The sequence below is a fragment of the Penaeus monodon genome, chromosome 35 (genome assembly GCF_015228065.2).
Source record: "Penaeus monodon isolate SGIC_2016 chromosome 35, NSTDA_Pmon_1, whole genome shotgun sequence".
Taxonomy (NCBI): Eukaryota; Metazoa; Arthropoda; class Malacostraca; order Decapoda; family Penaeidae; genus Penaeus; species Penaeus monodon.
In genome coordinates, this window is record NC_051420.1 from 765,085 (window position 1) to 782,584 (window position 17,500).

General features: G+C 43.7%; 1 protein-coding gene across 2 annotated transcripts in view; it reads right to left on the reverse strand.

Annotated features, from left to right (window-relative positions):
• Positions 1-13,286: 13,286 nt before the first annotated feature.
• Positions 13,287-17,500, reverse strand: part of LOC119594946 (techylectin-5A-like) — a 10,167-nt gene continuing 5,953 nt past the window's right edge. For both annotated transcript variants that reach the window (XM_037944017.1, XM_037944018.1), the window contains exons 3-5: positions 15,889-16,343; positions 15,473-15,580; positions 13,287-13,646 (exon numbers count right to left, since the gene is read on the reverse strand). In XM_037944017.1, coding sequence (XP_037799945.1) covers positions 13,481-13,646; positions 15,473-15,580; positions 15,889-16,343 — 729 coding nt within the window. In that variant the 3' untranslated portion in view covers positions 13,287-13,480. The remainder of the gene's footprint in view (positions 13,647-15,472; positions 15,581-15,888; positions 16,344-17,500) is intronic.

Consider the following 17,500-nt stretch of genomic DNA (forward strand, 5'->3'; position numbering starts at 1 on the left):
CAGCGTGGCGTTCGGCTCGTCACAGTGCATACAACGCCTGTCTGCATAGTCAAATGTCTCTATGATCTGCCATGCGCAATGGTAACCTAGTGTGATTCTGTGAAGAATGACTTTGGTACCTCTATTGATTGCTTCAGAGTTCCAGTGGCTCATAGCCTGTAGCGTCTGAGTACCATCTGGCCGAGGGGGAGGATCTTGTTTTCTCTCTGTGAAGCTGCAGGAGGAAGGCACGAGCTATGGCATTACACTTCTGCCTTAAGGTTTTTTGGCTCGGTTTTATGATCATGGGATTTTGGGGCACACCCATGTCAGCTGGTCTGTCAGCAAACTCATTCCCTCTGATGACTTTGTGGCTAGGGACCCAGTTGATGATTATTCTTTTCCCCTGAGCAAGAATCCTCTGTTCTATGGTAAGCACAGTGGTCAGAAGGTAGATGTTGTCTTTGGGTATGCTTTGCTGTAGACGGTCACTGGCTGCCCTGGAGTCCGTATGTATGATCACGTGTCCTTCCCTTAGGGATGTATGAGTTAGGTTTCCCATGATTGCAACTGCCTCCACTTGCAGCGAGGAGGCGTTGTCTATTACCCTCATGGATTGTGTGGCATCCCTTGCTGCAAAGCTGGTACCTGCAGTTTGGTTTAAGGGGTCGACTGATCCATCCGTGAAGTAGGTTCTACTGCCCATAGGAGTAATGGTTGTAATGACCCTCTGAGCTTCTGCCTTTAGACTAGGCATGGGGTACTGAATCTTTCTCCTTGACAAGTTCATAGCAGGGAACTTGATCAAGGTTTGTGCCCACAGCGGGGCTTCAATAAAGTCGGGGTGACTAGTTGTTCTATAAGCTGATAGCGTATCAACACCTTGGCTGTGTGAGACAGCCAGGAGTTGTTTGCAAACAGCTCGTGGTCTTGTCCTAGGCATCTGAGTATTTTTTGTGTCATGTTTGTGTTCCTGGGTACCTGGATAACCTTTGAAAAGAACTGAGCTGCCATTAGATCAATTTGTGAGTCCAGTGGGAGAAGGTTTGCCTCCATGAGGAGGTTGAGTCCTTCGTTCACCTTGGGGTGCCTTTGCAGTAATTAGGGAGACAGAAGCATAGTCCAAAATGGACGGATGGCATGTACATAATATGCTCATAGTACTTTATGTCTAGCTCCTATGTGTCTCCCAGACATTGCTCTCCTGTACTTGGTAAACCAAGTACAGGACCTCCTTTTTAAGGGAGAGGGTCTGGTCAATCATTACCCCAAGGTATTGGAAGACCTGGACCCATTCTAAGTCCATTCCCTGGATTCTCAGACTTGTGCCTTGAACATTTAGTTTCAGAGCCATAGCTTTGGATCTGGCTGCAGAGATCTTTAGTCCTGGCCTACAGCACTCCTCAGGTCCAGACAGCGCTGGGCTTTACTTAGGCAGTGTGCTCCAGTGGAGAGGATTGAAATGTCGTCTGCATAGGAGATGATCTTGCACCCCACTGGGAGCTGTATGTTGATGCAGGACTTTAGGGTGTTGAAAAGGGCTGGACTGAGGACCCCACCCTGAGGTGTTCCCTTTTCTAGTGGCATATGCTGTGATAAGTGACCTTGGAATCTGACTTATCTGAAATAGTCACCTATCCAAGCCAGGAGCTTTCCTCTGATTCCCTTCTGGATCAGGCTCTCCAGGTCTAGGAATGCTACCACAGAAATGAAGTGCTGATTGTGCTTAAGAGCGTGACTATGCTGTGTGCTATGCTCATGCCCCTTGTGAACCCATGGAGGTGTTCATGTGGGGGTCCCATTTTCCATTGGAGTCGGTTTAGTACCATTCCCTCGGCTGTCTTGCCCAGACAGCTGAGGAGAGAGATGGGGCATTACTTCCCTGGCTCCTTTGGTTCTAGGATGGGAACTATCCCACTCTACCCCAGCATTTGGGGTAGAGTGAAAGTTTCCCAGGACTTGTTGATGAGTTGCAGGAATGCAAGCTCACCTGCCATTCCTAGGTGGGAAATGATGGGGTACAAGATTCCATCATAACCTGGGGCTGTGCAAGAACTGTTTTTGTAGGTTTGTCTTGGTTCCCTCAGAGAGAAGATAACATCTGAGTTATCGGGTTCAGCTGCTCTCTCTCTGATATGAGCAAGTCTGCCTGGTTGTAAGCGTTGTTGGTTTGCCCTCAGTTCAGCTGGCAGACTGTAACTGCTTGTTCTCGCAGAGAACTCTTGGTCAAAGGACTCACACCATTCCAGCCACTTTTCCTGTCTGACACTTGTGACAGTTTCCTTGGCATTCCTGACTGCTTCCCTTGGGAGGGATAGGTTATCAGGGGTTCTTTGCCTTCGGAAATGTTTTCTACACATGTTCACTCTATGGTTTACTTCCTTAATCTTGTCATTAAAGTATCAGGCGTCTGGCCGAGTTTTAGGTATAGCCTGTGAGGTTGCTTCATTTATGACACTGGCTTCAAGTCTGGCTTCAAGCACTTCTTTGTTTTCACTCTGTGGGGGTTCATTGCTTCTAAGACAATGGGCCAAGGCATTCTGAAAGGCTTGCCAGTTGGCCCTGTCTGTTTTCCATCTTGGATTGCTTGTGGCATTTGGGCTGAGCCAAGTAACAGTGCCATAATGGTCACTTGTGACAGTTTCATCATCACACCATCTGATTCTCTCCACTAGAACCGCAGTGGCCAAGGTGAGGTCTAGGACCCCTCCTCGGACATGCATTGGCTCTTGGCTATTGAGAAGAGGGATCTCTGGGAAAGTCTCAAGCACATTGGTTATGTGATGGCCTGCCACATCCGGTGCCCTGCAGGGAGCCAGGATGGGGTGGTGTGCATTGAAGTCTCCCCTTATGATCACTCGGTCTTGTGCTGCAGTAGGACAGACCTGGCTGATGTCTAAGCTTCTACATCCTGGTTTACTGTACACATTGTACAGCTTGAGGTGGTCCCCGGCCAGGTGAATCTCAGAAGCAAGAGGTTCAACAGCCTCTCTACAGTGTGGTGCATCGGCTATTGCAGAGCAGGGGATTGTTGCTCTGACCAGGGTGATCAAGACTCTTTTACCAGCTGTGTTTGGCAGCATGAAGACATGATACCCTGAGAAGCAAACAGTCCCCTCTGTTAATGTCTCCTTGAGCATGACAATATTCAGTGTTCAATGTTAATGTTCCTTGATCGCACTATTGTGTGGAGGGTGGCATTCTTTGTATCAAAGCGATAAATGTTCTACTGTAGTATGCTTAGATTTGTGTCGTGTGTCTTGGTGTTAGTTATATCTGAGATGTTTTTGTATTCAGATTTGGAGTCTGCTATGTCGGAGTCTGACAACTCCATTGTGAAGTCCTCACTGGTTGAGGGATCTTCATCTGGTTTTGGGCTGTTTGTCAGGCTATCCATGGGTCCACTGGGAGGTGGAGAGCCTTTGGTAACTCTGACTTTTGTGAGTTTGGCTTTTCTCACTTCAGGATTTGTGTCTTCTCTTTGCTGACTTTAACTGGGTAAGGTCAGCTTGTTCTGGCACTGGCTGCACAGATTCAGCCTGTTTTGGCTCTGCCTGTGAGGGCATGGCCAGGGTTGGAGTGGGGAGGGGAGCCTCGTCCTGGGGTGAGGGTGAGGCTGCTTTGGATCTGTTCAGCTTTCTCCCTTTCAGGACTGCAACAATCTGGGTCATTGCCGACTGTGACTGCCTTCTCCACCTCCTCACTCGACATTCCCAAAGCTGTTGCTACTGCAGTGACTACAGCAGTCAATAGGAGAGTCATATCTTCTTAGTCAAAGAGGAGATTATCGTTTTTGGGGGAGGCTTTTGCAGTGTTTAAACCTTTATTCCTGTGGTTCTTTTTCTGCACTTTTGCGAGGGTCAGAAACTCCTTTACATTGGAGATATCCAGTGTTGGCTGTAGAGGAGTTTCCTTCCTCTTAGGTCGGAAAGTCTTTTCTCTTTTGTTCTGTCGTCAGACATGGGTGCCTGGGGGAGCAGGAACAAAGTCTGGTTGCTTTTTAGCAACCTCTTGTCGCCTGAGGGCAAGCCTGGCTTGCTCCTGGCAGAGCAAGCCAGGCTCCAGGCGTGATGCCTCTTGGCACAGCTGGGGCATTTGGCTCTTGTGTTCCTTTGTTCTTCCTTGTGTGCCTTGCTACAGACACCACATTCAGGTTTGGCATTGCAGCAAGCCTGGTGGTGACTGTATCTTTGGTACTTACGCACCAAAGTGGCTCAGGTACATATGTTGAAGGTTGAAGGTTGAAGATGTCCCAGTTACCCAGATCTAGGGTAGTTACTGGGGCTCCTTTCAGGGTTCTTCCCTTTTGACATTTGGGAAGCCTCGACTTGTGGATGTGATGTGATCAGATACACATCATACAAAAGTGAGAAGCCAAGTAGCACCATCTTGACTCTCCTATCGTCGGGATTCAGTGGCAAGAGACACAATTTCCTCCCATCTTTAAGCTCTGGTTTCCTGCAGGAAATTCAGGGTAGCTTGGTCTTTGGGCATAATAATTATGTCCTGGTCTTTGGTAACCCGGATTGACAACCAGATTTTTCTCTACATCTCCAATGCTTTCACCAGTTGGTAGGCATTGTCGAAACCTCCAGGTTTAGAGAAAACCTTGGACTGTGGGATACGCCTAGGGAGGTCCAGACTCTCCCTCAGAGTCTGTCTCCAGCCTGGGTCATTTCAAACCACCCTTTCGGCTAGGATTCTGGGCTACGGTCGTGGGAGCAGCAGCTGTTTTGGCTTGTGCTCTGATCTCGGTTAGGGAGGATGTCTGAGGGGTACTCAGAGGTCTTCCTGATTTGGGCGCTGGCCTGGAGAGGTCAGCACGAGAGTCCATCTGCTGTACAATCTCATGGGCAGACATGTTTTGGGAGATGTTGTGCCCATTTTAGCAGCAGGTCTGACAGAGTCAACCTGTGCTTTGGATTTTCTTTTGCCACTAGAAGCCATGTATGGCTTCAGAGTGACTGCCTTGGTCTAGGCCTTGCACGGTTCATCATCATTTGTCTCTCTATTTTGTGGGGGGTTTGTAGAAGTATTTGCCATGAAATAAGCAGTTATTTCATCCTCTCATGCCCTCACCCACCATGGAGTCCAACAAGGGGAAGCTGTATATTAGAACTAATGTCTAACAGCCACCGAGGTGGTGAGAGAATATACGTAGCCAATGGCCATTGTAGCGCCACTCACGGAACCAGTTTGGGTGCCATGAGCGACATTGACTGCTTGACCCTAGCCTCCTGAAGAAGACCAGCTGATTGACCTGACCGAGCCACGATCAGGCCACCTGTCTTGCTGGAATAAGGGACCAAAGAGGCGTGTTGCTAGTTGCAGGATGTACTCATTCACGGCATAGCACAATTTCTATGACTCCTGTCTCCACAGCGTACAGGGTTGCCTTGCATGGCAAACACATGTGTAGGTGTGAACCCCTGGGGAGACACCAGAGGGGATGCCCTTCCACCTGCAGGATAGGCATCATTATTTGGAACCCTTTGTTCATCCCTCTCCAGTGAAAGAGCCACCCAAAGGCTGCACACCTCAGAGAGAGAGCTCAAGTCCTGCACTTCAAAGAGGAAGTTCCAATGGCAGGACCGCGAGTGCGCTCTTCAGCTAGGTGCAGGAGTTTATATATGACTCCGCCCCCATAGATAGGGGCGGAGTCATTGGAAAGTGTAGCAGGACAGTTTTTGACGGCGGAAATGAGGTCTAATGTTGGGCTTACTTACACTTGCGACAGTGTGCGTTAGCCTGGACCGGATGAGGACTTAAAGGTATCAGGAGGAACTTCGTTTGAAACTCTAACATTTACAGTTTCTTGGACGATGAAGAATACAAACAACTCTGGACACGTACAAGGGGACAATATAAAGACAAATTAAGAGGAATCCTCACTTACTACAACAACAAGAAGAAATCCAGTCAAAGTCAACTATCACTCATCATCAGAGAAAAACCACAACCAAGAAGACTCTCGGGAAGAACGCCAAACTTCACCGTTACGGATCACGGTGACCACTGGCACATCACGTTCTCAGGACACCCCACCAATAAGTCCAGACATAGAAATACAATCCTTACCTACCTGGGAGTTACCTTTGCTGCCAGAGCCGAAGCTGAAGCGACTACGGTACTTATTAAAGATATCAAGAGATGGATACTCTATCTTATCAGATACGGTATTGAACGGCTTTCGTATTTTGGTCTTGGCCACACCATTTTTAGAAGAATCATCAAGTACTTCCAACAATACCGAAGAGAAGAAGACACCATAGACGGACCATGTCCATACATGTCCAGCACAAGAGATGAAAGAGGAGAAGAAAAGTCCAAAGAAAACAGTGCTGAATACGACTACCTCAGGCACCTCGTCAAAACTAAAGCAGCAAGGACAGTACAAGAACTAGTTAATAAACTAGACGATGAAGAATACAAACAACTCTGGACACGTACAAGGGGACAATATAAAGACAAATTAAGAGGAATCCTCACTTACTACAACAACAAGAAGAAATCGGATGGAAAGTTCATAAAGCTGGAGTCGTAATGCACTCGATGGTACCACAAATGAAAGACTTAAAGGTATCAGGAGGAACTTCGTTTGAAACTCTAACATTTACAGACACCCCATATTTAGAAATATATAAGGATACTACTGGACTACATAATCAACTATCAACTAAGGAAAACGACCTAACATTGGCTAAATGGATTCAAAATCCCCAACTTGTAACAGTACAATCCACAGCTGCAAATTATGAAGACCCCCTCCAACAATTTGGCTTCATGGAACAAATGCGAACAGGAGATAGAAAAGCTTATACAATCCATGGTGTCTTTTATATATGACGTATATGACTAAGTCAGTTACTTCACTTAGAAAAAATATAGTAAGTCTATTAGTCAGTCACTTGTACTTACATTTGTATCCTTGTGTTTGTTTCTCTCCAGAGATGTTCTTGAAGACTTCTTCTGTTTCTTCACTGTCACTGGAAGATGCAAATAATGACGGACTAGGTATTGACTGCCATGGATGGTTATTCGTATCTTCCATGTTCCAAAATTGTCCTTAGTCACTTGGAATAGCCTCTTCACTCGTCAGTTAGAGACTGGGAGACCGGTGAGTCCGTCATCTCTTATATAGGACCTATGACGTCATAGGTTGTAACGGTTTCCTGCGAACAACAATGACATCCGTGTACCAGAAATCTTAGCATGGATAATTATAGTTGCTGACAAAAAACTTGATAAAATTAACACTCTAGTTCTACAAGGACCGACAGGAACAGGCAAATCTCTGACCATTGGCATTCGCAGGAAACCGTTACAACCTATGACGTCATAGGTCCTATATAAGAGATGACGGACTCACCGGTCTCCCAGTCTCTAACTGACGAGTGAAGAGGCTATTCCAAGTGACTAAGGACAATTTTTTTCGCAAAGACCGTTAACTTAATATGTGACGTCATCACGCCAGTTTAAATGATGGATACTCGCGCTTCGCGCTCTAAATGACGGTGGACAATATCCCTGAGTTTAAGTGACTGACTGACGGTGGAGTTACGAGTCTTTTGGGTATGACTTATATGACTGAGGTATTTCGTCATTATGAGATTATTGTCTCACCTTTCCTGCGAAGCGCTCCGCAGAAACCGTTACAACCTATGACGTCATAGGTCCTATATAAGAGATGACGGACTCACCGGTCTCCCAGTCTCTAACTGACGAGTGAAGAGGCTATTCCAAGTGACTAAGGACAATTTTGGAACATGGAAGATACGAATAACCATCCATGGCAGTCAATACCTAGTCCGTCATTATTTGCATCTTCCAGTGACAGTGAAGAAACAGAAGAAGTCTTCGAGAACATCTCTGGAGAGAAACAAACACAAGGATACAAATGTAAGTACAAGTGACTGACTAATAGACTTACTATATTTTTTCTAAGTGAAGTAACTGACTTAGTCATATACGTCATATATAAAAGAAGATAACAACCATAGTCCTTCACTCATATATGATATCTCTCTTTCAGACGAGATACCACAACATATAACGCTGCGCTACTAAGTCTATTAGTCAGTCACTTGTACTTACATTTGTATCCTTGTGTTTGTTTCTCTCCAGAGATGTTCTCGAAGACTTCTTCTGTTTCTTCACTGTCACTGGAAGATGCAAATAATGACGGACTAGGTATTGACTGCCATGGATGGTTATTCGTATCTTCCATGTTCCAAAATTGTCCTTAGTCACTTGGAATAGCCTCTTCACTCGTCAGTTAGAGACTGGGAGACCGGTGAGTCCGTCATCTCTTATATAGGACCTATGACGTCATAGGTTGTAACGGTTTCCTGCGAAGCGCTCCGCAGAAACCGTTACAACCTATGACGTCATAGGTCCTATATAAGAGATGACGGACTCACCGGTCTCCCAGTCTCTAACTGACGAGTGAAGAGGCTATTCCAAGTGACTAAGGACAATTTTGGAACATGGAAGATACGAATAACCATCCATGGCAGTCAATACCTAGTCCGTCATTATTTGCATCTTCCAGTGACAGTGAAGAAACAGAAGAAGTCTTCGAGAACATCTCTGGAGAGAAACAAACACAAGGATACAAATGTAAGTACAAGTGACTGACTAATAGACTTAGTAGCGCAGCGTTATATGTTGTGGTATCTCGTCTGAAAGAGAGATATTATATATGAGTGAAGGACTATGGTTGTTATCTTCTTTTATATATGACGTATATGACTAAGTCAGTTACTTCACTTAGAAAAAATATAGTAAGTCTATTAGTCAGTCACTTGTACTTACATTTGTATCCTTGTGTTTGTTTCTCTCCAGAGATGTTCTCGAAGACTTCTTCTGTTTCTTCACTGTCACTGGAAGATGCAAATAATGACGGACTAGGTATTGACTGCCATGGATGGTTATTCGTATCTTCCATGTTCCAAAATTGTCCTTAGTCACTTGGAATAGCCTCTTCACTCGTCAGTTAGAGACTGGGAGACCGGTGAGTCCGTCATCTCTTATATAGGACCTATGACGTCATAGGTTGTAACGGTTTCCTGCGAAGCGCTCCGCAGAAACCGTTACAACCTATGACGTCATAGGTCCTATATAAGAGATGACGGACTCACCGGTCTCCCAGTCTCTAACTGACGAGTGAAGAGGCTATTCCAAGTGACTAAGGACAATTTTGGAACATGGAAGATACGAATAACCATCCATGGCAGTCAATACCTAGTCCGTCATTATTTGCATCTTCCAGTGACAGTGAAGAAACAGAAGAAGTCTTCGAGAACATCTCTGGAGAGAAACAAACACAAGGATACAAATGTAAGTACAAGTGACTGACTAATAGACTTACTATATTTTTTCTAAGTGAAGTAACTGACTTAGTCATATACGTCATATATAAAAGAAGATAACAACCATAGTCCTTCACTCATATATAATATCTCTCTTTCAGACGAGATACCACAACATATAACGCTGCGCTACTAAGTCTATTAGTCAGTCACTTGTACTTACATTTGTATCCTTGTGTTTGTTTCTCTCCAGAGATGTTCTCGAAGACTTCTTCTGTTTCTTCACTGTCACTGGAAGATGCAAATAATGACGGACTAGGTATTGACTGCCATGGATGGTTATTCGTATCTTCCATGTTCCAAAATTGTCCCTAGTCACTTGGAATAGCCTCTTCACTCGTCAGTTAGAGACTGGGAGACCGGTGAGTCCGTCATCTCTTATATAGGACCTATGACGTCATAGGTTGTAACGGTTTCCTGCGAAGCGCTCCGCAGAAACCGTTACAACCTATGACGTCATAGGTCCTATATAAGAGATGACGGACTCACCGGTCTCCCAGTCTCTAACTGACGAGTGAAGAGGCTATTCCAAGTGACTAAGGACAATTTTGGAACATGGAAGATACGAATAACCATCCATGGCAGTCAATACCTAGTCCGTCATTATTTGCATCTTCCAGTGATACTGAACAACAAGAAGAAGTCTTCGAAAACGTCTTCGGTGAAAAACAAACTCAAGGCTACAAATGTAAGTACAAGTGACTGACTAATAGACTTAGTAGCGCAGCGTTATATGTTGTGGTATCTCGTCTGAAAGAGAGATATTATATATGAGTGAAGGACTATGGTTGTTATCTTCTTTTATATATGACGTATATGACTAAGTCAGTTACTTCACTTAGAAAAAATATAGTAAGTCTATTAGTCAGTCACTTGTACTTACATTTGTATCCTTGTGTTTGTTTCTCTCCAGAGATGTTCTCGAAGACTTCTTCTGTTTCTTCACTGTCACTGGAAGATGCAAATAATGACGGACTAGGTATTGACTGCCATGGATGGTTATTCGTATCTTCCATGTTCCAAAATTGTCCTTAGTCACTTGGAATAGCCTCTTCACTCGTCAGTTAGAGACTGGGAGACCGGTGAGTCCGTCATTTCTTATATAGGACCTATGACGTCATAGGTTGTAACGGTTTCCTGCGGAAACTGGCGTGATGACGTCACATATTAAGTTAACGGTCTTTGCGCTATCCACGCAGACCTCAGGATAACTTTGTTCTCCTGTTGAAGTTCTTGGAGGAGTTTCAGGGTTGTCTTCCTCGTCTGAAAACTTGAACAATTCTTCAGACATATTAAGTAGTTGTTCGGTAGTGGGTCCAGGCTCTTGATTTGGACCTGGGGTGAGAAGGCTTGGAGAAATTCCCTGGCTGGAGTCAGTCGATTCCGTGCTTCGTCGAAGCATTTCACTAAGTGAGTCTGGTTTGCCCTCACATGTATGCAGTACGTTCTTGGCCATATTTTCTGTCCATTCTTCGTCGTCGGGACTGCCATGGACTGTGTTGACATTGAGTATTGTTTACAACACTCGTTAGCACGGATATAGACAGTCTTTCCTATCCTCAGGTTAGAGATGGGTCTTGACGTGAGCGCATCGTTATATGTTGGAGTTCTCGTCTGTAAAGAGTTTCCTGAGTTTCGTCATCTGGATACAAGAAACTGAGTTATGGAAAGAATTCTCTCGATCTATTTGACGACCTGTTAACACGTGATCCAGAATTTTATATGGAGGATCCTCGATTCACTTCCAATTGATATGCCTCCCGTACCCCTCGATGCCAAGGTCTCCACGCTGGAGTTCCCTCAATACAAATCGGTATAGACCGCTACACTGCTCGCATCCTCCATTAGACTCCCTATTTCAGACTTCGTAGGATTGCTCTGATTTCCTCATGCAGTCTCGTCGTGTTCTTCGAGGCATTTGCTTTGCTTTATCGTATATGTGTTCATCCATATTTTTATATTCCAGAATCTGAGTTGTCCTGTAGTACAGTAATTCCACTGCTTTTAGCCTTACATGTTCAGTTTCTGATGGATCTTGGATTCATGTCCCAATTAAGTCTTTCTGCTCCATACTCGTATTCCACGTTGCAGCAGAACTCGAAACTGTCTTCTTGTTGGGAAGTTTGGAGAGTATCGGGTCTCCTCGTATTAAACTCAGACATATTATGTTGTCGGTGGTCCACTCGATTTGGACCCGGGTGCTTGGAATCCTGCTGCATCTCCTCCTCGAACTTTCCTTGGCTGGTTTTGCCCGCACATGTATCGATGATTTGCAATTTTCTGTATTCTTCGATATCCTAGGAAGTCTCACTGTGCCTTGCATGAGGATTATTTATGGCTCGTTCACCAGGTTGACATGTTCCTTTAACCTAATGTGGTCTTGACGTAGGCAGGTTAATGTTTGGTTCTGTCTGGAGAGATTGATATGGTGAAGAGACTATGGTTGTTATCTTCTTTTATTATGAGTATTACTAATCAGTTATCCTTAAATATAGTAATCTATTAGTCAGTCACTTGTACTTACATTTGTATCCTTGTGTTTGTTTCTCTCCAGAGATGTTCTCGAAACAGTTCTAGTTATCGATGATTTCGTCAATTTCTTTCTCGTATTCTTCGAATAATCCTAGGAAGTCGTCACTGGTGATCTTGTCAGGAGGAGGGTTGATGTCGTACTGGCTGTTCATTCGGTCTGATAGTCCTTTTATTTGTCTGGTGAGGTGGAATGTTTTGGTTCTTGTTTGGAGAGCCTTGCCATCTGCTGGTGGTACCCAGTAGTCTATATCTTTATTTGTTGAGATGAAGATCGGGATCCTTCCCATTATTTCTGATTCTTGGTGTTTGATGTTCACTTCTAAGTCTGATCCTTCAAATAGTAGTTTGAAATCATCTACTGTTATTTGACTAATTCTTGGTTCTTCGAATAGTGCATAGGATTTTCCGATGAGGTTTTGAAGATGGAAGGTGTTTGAATCTCCTGTTCTTGTTACTAAGCCAGTGTTTAACTTGCCGAGTAATGTTCCAATGGTCAGAGATTTGCCTGTTCCTGTCGGTCCTTGTAGAACTAGAGTGTTAATTTTATCAAGTTTTTTGTCAGCAACTATAATTATCCATGCTAAGATTTCTGGTACACGAATGTAGCGCCACTCACGGAACCAGTTTGGGTGCCATGAGCGACATTGACTGCTTGACCTAGCCTCCTGAAGAAGACCAGCTGATTGACCTGACCGAGCCACGATCAGGCCACCTGTCTTGCTGGAATAAGGGACCAAAGAGGCGTGTTGCTAGTCGCAGGATGTACTCATTCACGGCATAGCACAATTTCTATGACTCCTGTCTCCACAGCGTACAGGGTTGCCTTGCATGGCAACAATGGGCCATAGAGTGAAACCCTCGGGAGACAGCCAGAGGGATGCCCTTCCACCTGCAGGATAGGCATCATTATTTGGAACCCTTTGTTCATCCCTCTCCAGTGAAAGAGCCACCCAAAGGCTGCACACCTCAGAGAGAGAGCTCAAGTCCTGCACTTCAAAGAGGAAGTTCCAATGGCAGGACCGCGAGTGCGCTCTTCAGCTAGGTGCAGGAGTTTATATATGACTCCGCCCCCATAGATAGGGGCGGAGTCATTGGAAAGTGTAGCAGGACAGTTTTTGACGGCGGAAATGAGGTCTAATGTTGGGCTTACTTACACTGGACCGGATGAGGATTTTGGTCTGACTGTTTTCACATAACCCGCCTCGTTTTTTTTTTTGCAGAACTAATTAACTATTTCACAAAGAAACATCCTGTAAACATGTGTTTTACTTAATATTCTCAATTAAATAATTAGAATCACATTTCTTGTGACACAGAAGTTATATATGAATTACGGTCGTTTTACAATACATAGTTGGATATATGGTAATCATACATTCAGATGTCGGTATAAGGAAATAGATATATTGCTGTAGCATTTATTTTAAGATTACAAACTGAAGTTTGAAGATTTCAAACTTCATAATAAATTTTGCAAGAAATAGATTCGCAGCAGTGTTTGCATTAATATCCAAACCAAAGCACATGGTTATGTTAACTACATTTTTGGTACAATGAAATGTGTGTGTGTGTGTGTGTGTGTGTGTGTGTGTGAAGCTTCAGAATGCCGGCCTTATCATCATTGCTGTAGTTTTCAGCGAGTAATTATATCCTCTCCAGGGTTGCCACTCGATACCGTCCGCATAGCTCTTGTGGTCGCCTTCATAAGGAAACCCATTCAAGTTGGATATGTGGCACTTGTCATACCACCAAGCACCGCGATAGCTACAAGAGGAGAAATTAATTTTAGGGTGAGAGGCGAAAAATAATATCTTCTAATGGGTAAAATACTTGAAGAATAAGAGAAGAATAGTAAACTTCAATAGTTAATCTTTGGTCCACTTATGTTTGCGAAGTCATTTCCATGTCAGTGTATTTTGACTTTTGAAATAATACCATAGTAATAATACAAAGAATACACTGTCTGATATTTAATACATCAGCTAAAATTAAAATGACAGTCCTGTCATCATATCAGATTGTATAAAACGTATGAATGAGAATGAATATCCTCACAATACAAGAGATGTATTTGACAGGTTTCGATTATATCTTCGTCAGAAATACGAAGATATAATCGAAACCGGTCTTGCATTTTGAAGATATTCTCATTTATACCTTATATACATTTGTCAGCATGAATATGGTTCATGCTAGAGATGTTAGAAATGGCTAGATGAACGTTTTTGTTGAATTTGTTCAGTGATATGATTATTAAAGGTGGAGAAAAATTTCCCCTCTTTCATTTATGACTTAGAATTATTGCACACCATTGAAAGTTTTCGTATCAATAGTCCCGGCAGTGTTATAATAGGATTTTTTTTTTAACGGTAGGTTCATGTTTGAGCCGTCGTGGTCACAGCATGATACTTAATTGTAGTTTTTTTTTCATGTTGTGATGCTCTTGGAGTGAGTACGTGGTAGGGTCCCCAGTTCCTTTCCACGGAGAGTGCCGGTGTTACTTTTATAATAGGAATAGGAATGCTTAATTTCTAAGGCAAATTAGATGCAACAAATGAATTCTATTAACGAATAAAGAACCTATATATTAGACCTTTGACAGAAATTAAATTAGATTAAAGCATTGCTCCTTTCACTACAAACTGGAATCACTGTATTATTTCTTTGGGAATAAATAAACATTACTACTACATTATGAAGGTGAAACATCGTAGTTTGTCCTGTAATAAAATATTAATACCAGGGTCTATGGAGAACAGGGTACATCTCATATAAGCATCTGCATCTTTCATCTAGTTCCTGTCCTTGGCTTTAAAACAGACTGAAGCTGAAACACCAGCCTAACACCGGTAAGCTGTCGTCAGAAAAGGGATGATCACATCAAGAGCTTTCTATAAGAGAATGTGATATTACTAATAATCCACTTTCAGGGGTTTAATCTATTTTAATGCAAGTAATTTTTTTTTTCTATTCACCCATTTCTAAATTAACTATCATCTATCCATTTCCTACAAAGGTCTATTGCATTTAGGAAATGTGTGGTTAATCCTATGGGGATTACTGCCCCCAGTTCGGAAAGAAATGCTTTGAGAAGTGGTTCAACAGTTAGAACGAAAGTGGGGATGCCTATCGTTTTAAGTTACCTGCTCTAAGTTATGGAATGGACTGGTGAAGTTAGGCATGTTGAACCAAAGTTAGTGAGCTTTCACCTCATCACCTCATGTTAAACTGCAATCCTTTCGGGCAAAGTAGACCTGTATAAACTGCAATTATTAAGGGGAAAATAAAACCATGTAGTAAACTGCAATCCGTAATGGGAAAACTTCTTGATAAATTGCAATTTTTAAACGGAAAACATACCATTGTGGTTAACTACAATCCTTAAAGGGAAGGCAGCTTTTGGTAAACTGCAGATTTCAAGGGAAAACAAACCTCCAACCCATACTGGAGCCCCTGTCATGAGACGTTCCAATTACATTTTTCTAACTACCTATTTGTAGGAAAAAAAGGGGGGGGGGGCACTGCTTTCATGGGAAATTAGATCCTCGTGGCAAACTGCAGTACTTAAGGTAGTTCCTCATATCACTCACATGGTCGCACAGTTCGAATCACTGTTGTCGTTGTCGTTGTCAATCGTGGTAAACGGGTGGCCGTTGTGCCTGCCACTCCCGAAGCCATCGCCAGCTGTGCCGTTGTACCTGGTGGTTAAAAATAATAATGTGTATATGGAAGAGCAAGAGAAAGTCTTGAGAAATCAACCTGGAAACTTATCAGTGCATGATCTTTGGTTTGTGATTTTTGAAGACATATTTGTTCCATGATAACAACTTGATAACAGTGAATATGTAGCCTGAATGCAGCTATATGATAAAACTTGTGAATAAATGTAGTGAAGTACATTAAGCAAGTATATAGATGGAAGGCAGCCAAGAGAGATGGCTCAGCATCGTTAAAAAACATTAAGTGAAGTCCTCACTGTATACTGCTGTCCATAATATTTTTTTACCTGCCGACTTTGAGCCGATACTTGGTGCTGGCGTCCCCCAGGTGGAAGACCCCGTACTTGGCCCATTTGGCGTTGCCCTCGTAGTCCGTGAGGTCGATTCTCATCTCCTGCAGGCCGGTCGAGGTCAGGCGGTGCACGAGGTCGAGGCCCAGCCAGAATTCGCCGCCGTCCATGTGGCCGAAGCCGAGCTCGTACTCGACCCACGTGCGGTAGAAGTCCTCCCTCACAGGGAGCTTGAGCCGCCTCTGGAACACCGTCCAGCCGCCGCCGTCGGTCTCCTGGTCGCAGTAGACGGTCGCAGCCGCGTCGGGCGAACTGCGGAAGGGGAACACGCGCCGGACGCCCGACTCGGAGTCGCCGTCGAGCTGCAGGTCGCGGCAGTGCCTCGGCCGCCGCCGCCGCCTCTCCGCGTCGACAATCGCTCGCCGCACCTCGGACATGGTGTCTCGCAGGTCCTGGCGGGGGCAGAGGGGGGTTAAACACGGGCAGTGCAGGGAGTGTGTAAGCGCATGTAGTACGTGAGCGGTGTATGTGCATATGTATATTGTGCTTTCTTATTTGTATATTTATCTATATACACATACACACATGTGCATGCATACTTAAACATTTAGTTTAAGATTTATGTAGGGAATGTGGTGATAAAAGGTATATATCAAACATTTTAAACATCAACCCCTTATTTAGTTTCAAATTTCCTATCGACCCCCCAACTTTTATTTCAAGGAAAAGGGACCATCATGGTAAAATTAATATGAGCAGTAGTACTGTTGTGATCTACTTGATCTACTAGGAAAGACCGCCTGGCTACCGATCCGCCACTCGTAAAAGCCCCAGTTTGGGTAGGAGCGAATTTCCCGACTGGCGAGGCGTCTGCCATGCTTTGCCAGCAGTTACCAAAATGCCGTAATTTCGGTTACCCCGGCGGCAAGAGAGACAATTTTACGGCACCTAATATTTGATGCAAATTATGCAGATTTCACCTCATCATTATAAAGGAATGTTAAATGGTAAAACACTCTTCGCGTTAATACTATGGTAGAAAACCCACAATGCAAAAACTAGATTTATTGAAAATGCTACTACAGTTTCGACATCCACCTGGATTCCATCTTCAGGTCAGACCTGAATATTTCGAAACTGTAGTCTCATTTTCAATAAATCTAGTTTTGCTTTTTTTTCTACTATAAAGGAACGTGTATGATATGCAAAGAGGACTTGATAGCTCTTCTAACAGTAAATTTTTACATAACACATCAGTTTAAAGTAAACATACATTTTTGGTTATACAAAGATAGTGAATTACAGTGTTACACTGTTTCTTGAATGTTAATCTTGAGAACTGCTTTTCATTATGTTAAATATCGTTTAACCATCGCTGCTTTTATGCGCTTTAGATAAGCTTCTTAATTGGCTAGTGCAAGTGTCTAAAGCCTTTTGCTCGCGAATGACTTCACTCATGAATTCGGACCGTCTGACGTTGCAAATAGTTAAACATGTTCAACTTTACCCCTCGTGTCTAGCTCTTCAGTAGCGAATAGATGACTGTCCAGATGACGATTGCAGGACGTGTGTGCTTTGCTGCTCGGTGCATTGCCCAGTTTTCTGTTTA